Source organism: Nicotiana sylvestris, chromosome 1, assembly GCF_000393655.2.
Source record: "Nicotiana sylvestris chromosome 1, ASM39365v2, whole genome shotgun sequence".
NCBI lineage: Eukaryota > Viridiplantae > Streptophyta > Magnoliopsida > Solanales > Solanaceae > Nicotiana > Nicotiana sylvestris.
In genome coordinates this window covers 120,530,272-120,542,440 of record NC_091057.1, presented here as the reverse complement: position 1 = coordinate 120,542,440, position 12,169 = coordinate 120,530,272, and the positions used below count along the sequence as shown (strand labels likewise).

Sequence of the window (12,169 nt, the reverse complement as noted above, 5' to 3'; positions counted from 1 at the left end):
AAAACAAACCCATATCAAGAGTTCCCTTTAAATATCGCAATATATGCTTAATCCCGTTCCAATGTCTCCGTGTAGGAGAAGAACTATATCTTGCTAGTAAATTAACAGAGAATGCTATGTCAGGCCTTGTAGCATTAGCAAGATACATTAGTGCACCAATTGCACTGAGATAGGGTACTTCGGGACCAAGGAGTTCCTCGTCCTCTTCTGGAGGTCGGAACAAATCCTTATTCACTTCAAGTGATCGAACAACCATTGGTGTACTCAATGGGTGCGCTTTGTCCATGTAAAAGCGTTTTAAGACCCTTTCTGTATAGGCAGATTGATGGATAAAGATCCCATCTGCTAAATGTTCAATTTGCAGACCAAGACAAAGTTTTGTCTTTCCAAGATCTTTCATCTCAAATTCTTTCTTAAGATATTCAATTGCCTTTTGGAGCTCTTCTGGAGTTCCAACAAGATTTATGTCATCAACATAAACAACAAGTATAACAAATTCTGATGCCATTTTCTTTATAAAAATACATGGACAAATAACATCATTTATGTAACCTTCTTTCAGCAAATATTCACTAAGGCGATTATACCACATGCGCCCAGATTGCTTTAAACCGTACAAAGATCTTTGTAATCTGATTGAATACATTTCCTGAGATTTTGCTTCAGGCATTTTAAATCCTTCAGGAATTTTCATATAAATTTCATTATCAAGTGAACCGTACAGATAAGCTGTAACTACATCCATTAGATGTATTTCAAGCTTTTCATGTAGTGCTAAACTGATGAGATATCGAAATGTTATGGCATCCATAACAGGTGAATATGTTTCATCAAAATCGACTCCAGGTCGTTGTGAGAATCCTTGTGCAACAAGGCGAGCTTTGTATCTTTCAACTTCATTTTTATCATTCCTTTTTCGCACAAAAACCCATTTATGACCAACTGGTTTTATACCAGCAGGTGTTTGGACTACTGGTCCAAAGACCTCTCTTTTAGCAAGTGACTTCAATTCCGATTGAATTGCCTCTTGCCATTTTGGCCAATCAGATCTTTGTCGACATTCTTCGACAGATCGAGGTTCAAGATCCTCACTATCTTGCATAATATTAAGTGCAACATTATATGCAAAAATATTATCCACCACTATTTCAAATCGATTTAAATTAATCCCATCACCGTTCGAACTTATTAAAAGTTCCTCACTCACATGAGCTTCAGGTTCATTGATTTCTTCAGGAATCTCAGAACTAATCAGATTTTGGGTCTCTTCAGGGGATCCCTTCATAGTATCGTTTTGATCATTTGTCGATTTTCTTTTTCGAGGATTTCGATCCTTAGAACCCAAAGGCCTACCACGCTTCAGGCGTGCTTTAGGTTCACTAGCTCTCATGCTAGTAGATGGTCCCATTGGGACATCAATTCGGATAGGCACATTCTCTGCTGGGATATGTGACTTAGTTATCCTTTTCAAATCAGTAAATGCGTCTGGCATTTGATTTGCTATATTCTGTAAATGGATGATCTTCTGGACCTCCTGATTACATATAGGGGTACGGGGATCAAAGTGAGATAATGATGAAACTTTCCACACAATTTCTCTTTTGATTTCCTTTTTCTCTCCCCCTAATTGTGGGAAATTTGTTTCATCAAACCGACAATCTGCAAATCGAGCAGTAAATAAATCTCCTGTCAATGGTTCAAGATAGCGAATAATAGAGGGTGATTCAAACCCAACATATATTCCTATCCTTCTTTGTGGTCCCATCTTACTACGTTGTGGTGGTGCTACTGGCACATATACAGCACATCCGAAAATTCGTAGATGGGCAATATTTGGTTCATGACCAAAAACTAATTGTGACGGAGAATATTTATTATAATGTGTCGGTCTAAGACGGATAAGTGATGCTGCATGCAAGATAGCATGGCCCCAAACAGTAGTGGGCAATTTTGTTTTCATAAGTAGTGGTCTTGCTATCAATTGCAAGCGTTTAATAAATGACTCTGCAAGGCCATTTTGAGTATGAACATAAGCTACAGGATGTTCAACTTTTATCCCAACGGATAAACAATAATCATCAAAAGCTTGAGATGAGAATTCTCCAGCATTATCAAGGCGAATAGCCTTTATAGGATAATCTGGGAATTGTGCCCTTAATCGAATTATTTGGGCTAATAGCTTTGCAAACGCCAGGTTGCGAGATGATAGTAGACACACATGAGACCATCTTGAAGATGCATCTATTAGGACCATAAAATATCTAAACAACCCACTTGGTGGGTGAATAGGTCCACATATATCCCCATGTATACGCTCTAAAAAGGCAGGGGATTCAATATCAACCTTCATTGGTGATGGTCTAGTGATCATTTTTCCTTGATAACAAGCATCACAAGAAAATTCGTCATTTGTAAGAATCTTCAGGTTCTTTAATGGATGCCCACTCGAATTTTCAGTAATTCGTCTCATCATTATTGATCCGGGATGGCCCAAACGGCCATGCCAAAGCACAAAAGTATTTGAATCCGTAAACTTCTGGTTTACGATAGAGTGTGCTTCAATTGTACTAATTTTTGAATAGTATAAGCCAGAAGATAAAGTTGGTAACTTTTCTACAATGCATTTCTGGCCAGAAATATTCTTTGTAATACAAAGATATTCCCTGTTCATTTCATCTATTGTCTCTACATGATACCCATTTCGGCGGATATCTATAAAACTCAACAAGTTTCTTCGGGACTTGGAGGAGAACAATGCATTGTCTATAATAAGTTTTGTTCCCTTAGACAGAAATATTATGGCTCTTCCGGAGCCTTCAATCAAACTTATATTACCAGAAATTGTTGAAACATTTGCTTTTTCCTTATGCAAATAAGAAAAGTATTTCTGATCGTTGAATATGGCATGTGTTGTTCCACTATCAATAACACACATATCTTCATGATTTGTCTTTGATCCAAACATAATTTGAGGGTTATCCATATTCTTCAAAATAACATAAATAAAATATATTATAGTAAATATCATTATCAAAACATAACTTTTATTTATGTACAATAATTACATAACCATACTATTTATTACAAACAACACAAATTAAAATATTTACATTTCTACAGATTCACTACCGATTACATGACTTATTTCTCCTTCTGGGAGTGCAAAGTAATCAGCTACATCCAAATGCATGAAGTCTAAATTATCTTCAGAAATAAAATTTGCTTCAGCATTTTTCTCTGTCTTCTTCAGGGAGGCTTGATAAAGCTCAACCAGGTGCTTTGGCGTACGACAAGTACGTGACCAGTGCCCTTTTCCTCCACATCTATAGCATGCATTTTCCGCATTTGGCGCTTGCACCGCTTCATGCTTTTGTTCCTTCCTTTTCCACTGCTGGTGGTGAGGAGGCTTCTTTGGTGCATTATTATTACCATGATTGGGGTTTCTTCCCCGACCACGACCATGACCACGACTGGGGCCACGACCTCTTCCACGTTTAGCTTGGTGGAAGTTCATCTCATTCACTTCAGGGAATGGACAAGAACCAATAGGTCGGCTTTCATGATTTTTCATTAATAGCCCATTATGTTGCTCTGCTATAAGAAGATGTGAGATAAGTTCAAGAATACTTTTTAAATCCCATCTCTCGATATTGCTGCTGCAGGAGCATATTCGAGGCATGAAAAGTGGTGAAAGTTTTCTCCAACATATCATGATCAGTAATATTATCACCACATAATTTTAATTGGGAAATAATTCTGAACATAGCAGAATTATACTCACTGATAGATTTAAAATCTTGTAGCCTTAGATGAGTCCAATCATAACGTGCCTGTGGAAGAACGACCATCTTCAGGTGGTCATATCTATCTTTCAAATTATTCCACAGTATGACTGGATCTTTAATAGTGAGATATTCCATTTTCAGGCCCTCATCAAGGTGATGGCGTAGGAATATCATTGCTTTGGCACGGTCTTGGTTTGATGCCTGGTTTTTATCCTTGATGGTGTCTGCCAGACCCATCGCATCAAGATGAATTTCAGCATCAAGTACCCAAGACATGTAGCTTTTGCCCGATATATCCAGGGCTACAAATTCAAGTTTAGAAAGATTTGACATTATTTAGGAAAAGAAAGTTCTTACCTCAGATACTTTCAAAATATTTGCTCGAGATGGTAGAGCTTCGTGCTGATAACGTGTTATAAAATAAAGACTATAAAGTAAAGACAAGTATAGAGAGAAACTGATATATTATTCGAATTCAAACTGATGTACATAATGAACTGAAATCTCTTCTATTTATAGAAGAAAGGAAGCTGCTCCGTAAGCTGCTACTACAAGCTGCTGTGTAAGCTGCTACTACAAGCTGCAGTGTAAGCTACTATAAGCTGCTGTGTAAGCTGCTACTACAAGCTGCTACAAGCTGTTGTGTAAGCTGCTGCTATACCAGATATGGATAATCTTCTACTGAGAGCAATATTTATCCATAACGGAGTACTGAATGGATAAGCTTATTATACCCGGTATGGATAATCTTTTACCGGGGGTAATGTTTATCCATAACTGGGTACTGAAAAGATAAGCCTATTATACCCGGTATGGATAAACTTATACTGGGGGTAATGTTTATCCATAACCGGGTACCGAAGTGATAAGCTTCTTCAGGAAGCTTATTTCCAATATAGTACTAAATAGATAAACATATTTACGGTGGAGTCCCATATGGATAAGCTTCTTCAGGAAGCTTATTTACAACGGAGTACTAAATGAACATCCATAATATAATATATTTATAACAGTTTCCTGATTGTTTCATGTCTGCAAGACAACAAAACCAAATCCAGAACAATCTTGGAAGAAAAAAAAATGTAAAAATAGCACGGACTGGCCAGTTTTCGGATTGATCATTCAAAAATAGCCAGCGTTTGCCAAGTCATTGAAAAATAATCACTATTTTGCTGCAACAGAGACCGGTCCAGCATAATATATTGGAGTTCGATGCACCTGTGTATGAACTTCCAGTATATTATACTGGACCGGTATACTTTGCTGGAACTCCAGTCCAGTATATTATGCTGGAGTTCTAGTGTACTTATGCTGGAGTTCCAGTATACTTATTCTGGAACTCCAGTATAATATGCTGGAGTTCAAGTATACTTATGCTAGAACTCCAGCATAATATACTGACTTATTTTTCGGGTTTTGAATAGTGTTTTCGCTCAGATTTATCTTTACATGAAAAATGGCTAAATTTCGATTACTTTTGAAAGCGTGACTATTTTTGAATGACCACTTGTAAATCTAGCTATTTTAGAATTTCTCCTGAAAAAAATTGGCAGTGGTCAACATCAATTATTTGGTAAATAATTTTTTTGTTCTTATTACACCATTTCTCATTTCTTTCTTTCTAAGTTAATGGCTGGAAACAGGAAGGAAAAAGGTGATAACGTACAGAACCAGATAGTAGCTAACCATTTGAGCCTTTCAGACTTATATAAGCGTTCATCACCATTGCTGATACAAGCTCTCAAGAAATTGTCAAATCTTCCGTTGCATTAGAGGTGTCGGTTAAAATTATAATTATAACAACAATAACAAAAACAAAAGTTGTAACAAGTGTGACGTCATCAACTTTGTTGTAGCAGATGCAATCACTCGTTCCAATCACTTAGACCACCAAAATTCAGATTTTAGTTTTTCTACTTAGTGTAAGAAACTGTTCTCAGTTCTAACAAAATATTATTTTAACCGAGTGTACCCATTACTTCACAATAGGCACCAAACTAAGTCAAAATCCACAACCCGTGGCCAAAATAAGTTAAGACCCCTAGACTACTTGACTAAGGTACAGAACCAACAAAGAGACATCCCGTCTACCTAATACAAGAATCAAATTCAGCGACACTGGGACACACAATGACCATTGACGGGATCTAGAGAAGATTGAGATGGCACATAAACTCGAATCTACCCAGCCCGGGTCATTTTCATTTTTGGCATTGCCTTCTTCATCTGCCGTGCACGCTCTTTAGCCTCTTTCTTGCGAAGAGCTTCTGCACTAAGCTTAGCCTCAGCTTCCTCTATCTTCTTTCTCTGCTCAGCCTTCTTTCTCTGCAGCGCTTCTTGCCTGGCATTCTGCAGTTCTTTGTAAATCTCTTGAGCAACCTTCGTTCTTGCTCCATCAGTTTTTGTGCGGGCCTGAACCATAGAAATCAAAGTTCAGAAAATATGAATATGTTCAAATTTTACATACAGTAAAGCGTCATCCATAATTACTCACATGCGAGCTCAATTTGTATCGTCCAACTAAGTCAATGTAATAAGGTACGAGAGCCACAAGCCGGGTCATATCAGCCATGTTTTTGGCATCAGGGAGAGCAAACTTGAACACCAGCATCTTCTTGTGTGAACCCAGATGTTGATCAGAGAAATGCATCGAGATGAAACCTTTGCCAAATTTCTCATATGCTTTGTCACCAAAAACCTGCAGGTATTAACATAAAGCTATATCACATGCTACACCTGATTAAAAAAAGCTATATCATGTACTACTCACTAAGGATGCTCATCTGAGAGCAATAAAAGTTCATCAATAGCTTATTCTGCAGTTTGCTGTTCTGGGAACCAAAGGAGCAAGTGTTCCCACAGAAAAAGAGCAAATGAAAAGAAATGACTTTCACCTATGGGTGAGGTATAGAGGACTAGGACTGACAGTTAATCCTAATAATCGGGTAGATTGCAACCACAGGTGACAAAAAGGAGCGGCTATAGAACTGGATAAATGTGTCCTCGGGTCAGAACAGAGACGTAGAAACACATGAACCAAAATCCTTTTCCACAAAAGAATTCCACCTTCACAACATTTGCACAAGACAAATCCCAATGTTTGTAATAGGTTTACCCTCTTGGCACAACTGATGATAAGAATAATATTCTGACTGATTTTAGCACTTTAAAAACAATAGAGAAATCAATATGGTGCTCAGTTTCCTAGCCACCTCATCTACAACAACAACATCAGCCCAGTATAATCCCACAAGTGGGGTCTGGGGAGGGTAGTATGTACGCAGACCTTACCCCTACCCCGAGGGGCAGAGAGACTGTTTCCAAGAGACCCTCAGCTCAAGAAAGCACCAAGTGACGATATATTAGTACCATAGATAGACTCATAATAAAATAACATAAAATACATAACATAACATAAAGGAGCCTAAAATAGCAAAATAACAGCAATATAAGAGAATATAGTAAATACGAGCGAGATGGAAGGTAAACTAATACCCAACGCATAAAGCCCTGCATCAGTAGCTGACCAGTAGCATCCTAAGCCTAACTCCTAACTGGCTAGGCTCACTCTAGTACGCTGTAGAAATATTCACAACTTCCCCCTAACCTTCAACCTTAATGTTCGACCTCCACAATTCCCTGTCTAGGGCCATGTCCTCAGTAATCCTAAGTCGCGTCATGTCCCGCTTGATCACCTCTCCTCAATACTTCTTAAGTCTCCCTCTACCTCTTCTCGTACTCACCACCGCCAATCGCTCACACCTCCTCACAGGTGCATCAGTGCTCCTCCTCTGAATGTGCCCGAACCATCTAAGTCGTGCTTCCCGCATCTTGTCCTCTATGGGGGCCACGTCCACCCTCTCTCGAATATCTTCATTCCTAATCTTATCCATCCTTGTATGCCCACACATCCACCTCAACATCCTCATCTCTGCTACTTGCATCTTCTGGATGTGTAATTTCTTAACCGGCCAACACTCGGTACCGTACAACATGGCAGGTCTAACTACTGCTCTATAAAACTCACCTTTTAGTAACGGTGGCACTTTCTTGTAACACAGAACTCCCGTCGCTAACTTCCACTTCATCCACCCCACCCCTATACAATGTGTGACATCCTCGTCGATCTCCCCGATCCCCTGAATAACTGACCCAAGGTACTTGAAACTACCCCTCTTAGGTATGACTTGAGAGTCAAGCCTCACTTCTACTCCCGCATCCGTCGGCTCGTCCCCAAATTTGCACACGAGGTATTCCGTCTTCGTCCTGCTCAACCTGAAACCTTTAGACTCAAGGACCTGTCTCCAAACCTCTAGCCTCTCATTGACGTTGCGTCGTGTCTCGTCAATTAGGACTATGTCATCAGCAAATAGCATGCACCATGGCACCTCCCCTTGAATATTATGCGTTATGGCATCCATCACCAGGGCAAATAGGAAAGGGCTGAACACCGACCCTTGGTGCAACCCCGTAACAACCGGAAAATGCTCGGAGTCGCCTCCTACTGTCCTAACCCGAGTCTTAGCTCCATCATACATGTCTTTAATCACCCTAATGTATGCAACCGGGACCCCTTTAGCCTCTAAGCAGCTCCATAAGACCTTCCTAGGTACCTTGTCGTACGCTTTCTCTAGATCGATAAACACCGTGTGGAGATCCTTCTTCTTATCCCTGTATTGTTCCACCATCCTCCTAATAAGGTGGATAGCTTCTGTGGTAGATCGCCCCGGCATGAACCCGAACTGGTTGTCTGAAATAGACACCGTCCTAGCCACCTCATCTAAAGTTCGATAATTCCGCAGTATCGATAAAGAGATGTGGGAAAGAATTAAACTTTAAAATCTAATCCAGGGACTAAATTTACATTTAAGAAAGATTTTCTCTTCAATAATTATGAATTTCATTTACCCAATCAATCCCAAGTTCAGTAATTATAATTGTCATTAATCCCATCAATCCTAAAAAAAAGTGTCCACCTCCTTTTCTTTTGTATCCCTTTCAAAAAGAATTTTTTACCAAATACTTCATCACCCCCATTTTGCCTGACCAACTTTCTACTTTAGCATGCTCCAAAGAGAACATTCTATTCCTCAAATGGAAAATAAATCGACATCTCAGAAAGCCAAGTTATTTGATAATGACACTACTTTACGTTGTTTGCTTGGATAAATAGCGGAGACACTGAAGGAGTAGAAGTAAAAGTGGAGCCTAAGGAGTCATCTCAATGTACAAGATGAGTGGACCAGAAGTGAATGAGTTGGTTACCCCTCACCATTAACTTTTATACTCCATCAAAAATTGGACAAAAGAGAAGAATGTATCATGCCCCTTTTTGGTGGAACTTCTCTTCCCGTTATCAGGACAGTAAATCATCAATACTTCAAACAGAAAGCCTAAACCAGTTAGTCTCCCCCCCCCCACAGGACCACAAATAGTGTCATATCATTATGAATTAAAGGTGAGATTGTCATACTCTTCCCACATCTTCTAACAATCTTAACGTCTCTAATAAAGCTAATACAATTATTCACATACTTTTTTCCTAGTCTCCATAAACATCAAACAAAGTCAATCTCTTTGGGCGAAGATAGTATAATTTACCACCAAAAAATACATTGACCTACTTTTTAAACTAGATAACTGAGCAGGCAGGGTCAAAATATCGTTCCTTTTTTGGATCAAGTAGGGTCAGATAATTTCACTCTGTCTGCTTTAAAAATCCTTGAGGTTAAGGTTCCTGTCCCTTTCAGTTTCTACCCACAAAATATACAAGTAGTTAGGTACTTAAAGGTGCAAATCTTTAAGCTTCTTCTAGCAAGTGAAGCTCTGTCACAGTTCACATGCAAACTGAACTACTCAACAATCCTTTCCAATCATGTACTACCCTTCAATTGTCACTAAGCAACTCTACCAAACATTGCCCACTCTTATTCCGATTCAGTAGATCACCAACTTCCACAAGGCATAATTACTTCAACTTCATCATAACACTTATAACTAATAGCTTACTAGTAAAAAATCCTAGAAACCATAATTCTCCAAAACCTGAAAGTTAGTACTAACATTTAAGCACAGGAGATTTCCACGCTCCAATATCTATATTAGAAGCCTTCATGGCTTCGCGATAAGTGCTAGAATATAGGAAAAATATAAATGGAATCAAAGTCACTGCAAATATATAACAGTCCAGAATGATAGTTGAGCTTAGATTGGATACTCCAACTCAACGTTTGCAAAAGAACACGAAATTTCAATCAAGCACAACTCACTAACATTCATATTATTTTTCTACCAACAAAATATCCAAGCTAGACAAAAGGCATTCAGACACAAACCTGATCGAGCACGGTTTCATTGATCATATCCCCAGCCACCTCCTTCGACTCGGAGACAACAGCCAACTCTTCAGCAACCCATTTCCTCCCAGTGGGCGGGCTCACCAACGATGTGAACCTCTGCAGATCCGTAATCTCCTTTTGCATAGTCTTGGCCAATTTCTTCCTAGCCACAGCAAGAACCACGTGGTCCATTGCATCATCATTCATGTACACCTCAAACGTTATCTCATCTTTGCAAGGCACCACCATATTATACAACCTCGAAATCAAATCATGCCTGCTTTTAAGCTCCATCGTAGCCAACAAACCCTGGCAAAATCTCCTCCCACTAGCATAAAATTTGAACACATTTTGTCCTTCTTTCAACAACAATGGTGAATCATCGGTCTCCCCAACACCCAATAAGCTAAAATTCTTCTCAAAGATAGAGTCTTTTGTTGCAAATTTACTAGCCCAAGCTAATGCTAAGTTCTCATTCTCTTTTTTTCCAGTAAAATAGTTTATTACAAACATAATCAAGAAAGAAACACAAACAATCTCAACAGTAAAGGAAGATATGGATTTCGGGCTTTCAGGCTCGGGCTCTGGTTCAGATTTCAAATTAGGATCCGAATCGGAAGAAGTGGGACTGGCAGTGGCAGATTCAGTAATTAAAGGTGAATCAGAGGGTAAAGATTGAGGAATACCTTCGAATTCATCCTCATCCCAGTAGTCAAAGGATGTTGAAGCTGGTTTCGGATCGGACGGCTGAGATGTAACTGGAGGGGCTGGATCAGGAGGGCCGTGGTGGGATTCAATAGGGTCGGAGACGGAGAGAGTGGTAGTAAGGGGAGGTGGTGGACTGGATGAGATGATTGGGTCGACGGGGTCGGCGAAGTCATCGACTTCATCGGCATCGAAACCCTCGAAGTGGCGGTTCTCGGCGGCGGAGACGGGGGAGAGGTGGTGGAGGAGGAGGGAGAGGATGGAAAAAAGGGCAATAAGGTAAAAGAGAGTGTCGCCTCTAGGGAGGAAGAAGGAAGAGAAAGGAGAAAGGGAGAAGGACCGCTTCGCCATGAGAGAGTGTGTGATGGATTTGATCTCTCTCTCTGCTTGAGATGATGTATATATATATGTGTGTGTATAAATGCAATGCAGAATTTAGAGAGAAAATATAAGCAGATACTTTCAAAGTGCAGTTGCGCAGTTAGCCAAGGCTCCAAATCTTACGGTTAATCTTAATCATGTCTTAGCCTAGTATTAGTTGTAAGCATGTGCTATGCACTATTGACAATATTTAGTGATCATTTTCTTTTTTTCACAAGTGAATTTTGTGTGAAGTATAATTATAAAACAAGAATACATATATTAATAATACAACATTTAAATAAGAATTCTTCATAATCTCTTTTAATCGTAGTTTCTATACTAAATAATTTATACATCATGCCAATTAATAGAAATTGGTTATTGACTTTGTTATTGCAATCACTGGCCTACAGTCCACAGAACACACCAAGATTTCGCATGCCAAATAAGGTCAAACATCCAAGGGGTCGTTTGGTAGGGTTATAAGAATAGTGCGGAATAAGGTTTATTAGTAATGTATGTGTTAGTAATACAAGCATTAGTTATACAGATATTACTTCTTAATTATTGTTGGTATAGTGTATTAAAATTATAATGCATTACGTAATTTTTAAGAAAAATAGTTGTTTACAAAAATGCCCTCCATATTCTCTATCTTTAAGGAACTTTAAGGACAATTTTGTCTTTAACCATACTAATGCATGCATTAATAGCCTTGGTATTTACATTACTTACAGATAGGATAATACCAAGTATGATGTATAAATAATACAATTATTAATTATACATATGTTAAAAAAATGTATCAAACAAGGTATTAATAATGCATAGAACTAATGCTTGCATTATTTTTGTTAATACCTCCTGCCAAACGACCCCCAAGTGGTAAAATGCCGCAATCCAGTACATGCGACATGAGGCATACTACTAAGCGTCTACTAGCTTACAATAACTTTTTTTTGGTTTGCCACCCATTAT

The 12,169-nt window shown here is 38.9% G+C and overlaps 1 protein-coding gene across 1 annotated transcript; it reads right to left on the bottom strand.

Annotated features, from left to right (window-relative positions):
• Positions 1–5,667: 5,667 nt before the first annotated feature.
• On the bottom strand, positions 5,668–11,255 carry LOC104233500 (uncharacterized protein At5g49945). Its single transcript, XM_009786897.2, has 3 exons — positions 10,121–11,255; positions 6,280–6,483; positions 5,668–6,197 (listed from the first exon to the last, which is right to left on the bottom strand). Exons 1-3 carry the CDS (start codon positions 11,177–11,179, stop codon positions 5,967–5,969), a joined length of 1,494 nt encoding a protein of 497 aa, XP_009785199.1. The 5' UTR covers positions 11,180–11,255; the 3' UTR covers positions 5,668–5,966.
• Between the last annotated feature and the right edge of the window lie 914 nt (positions 11,256–12,169).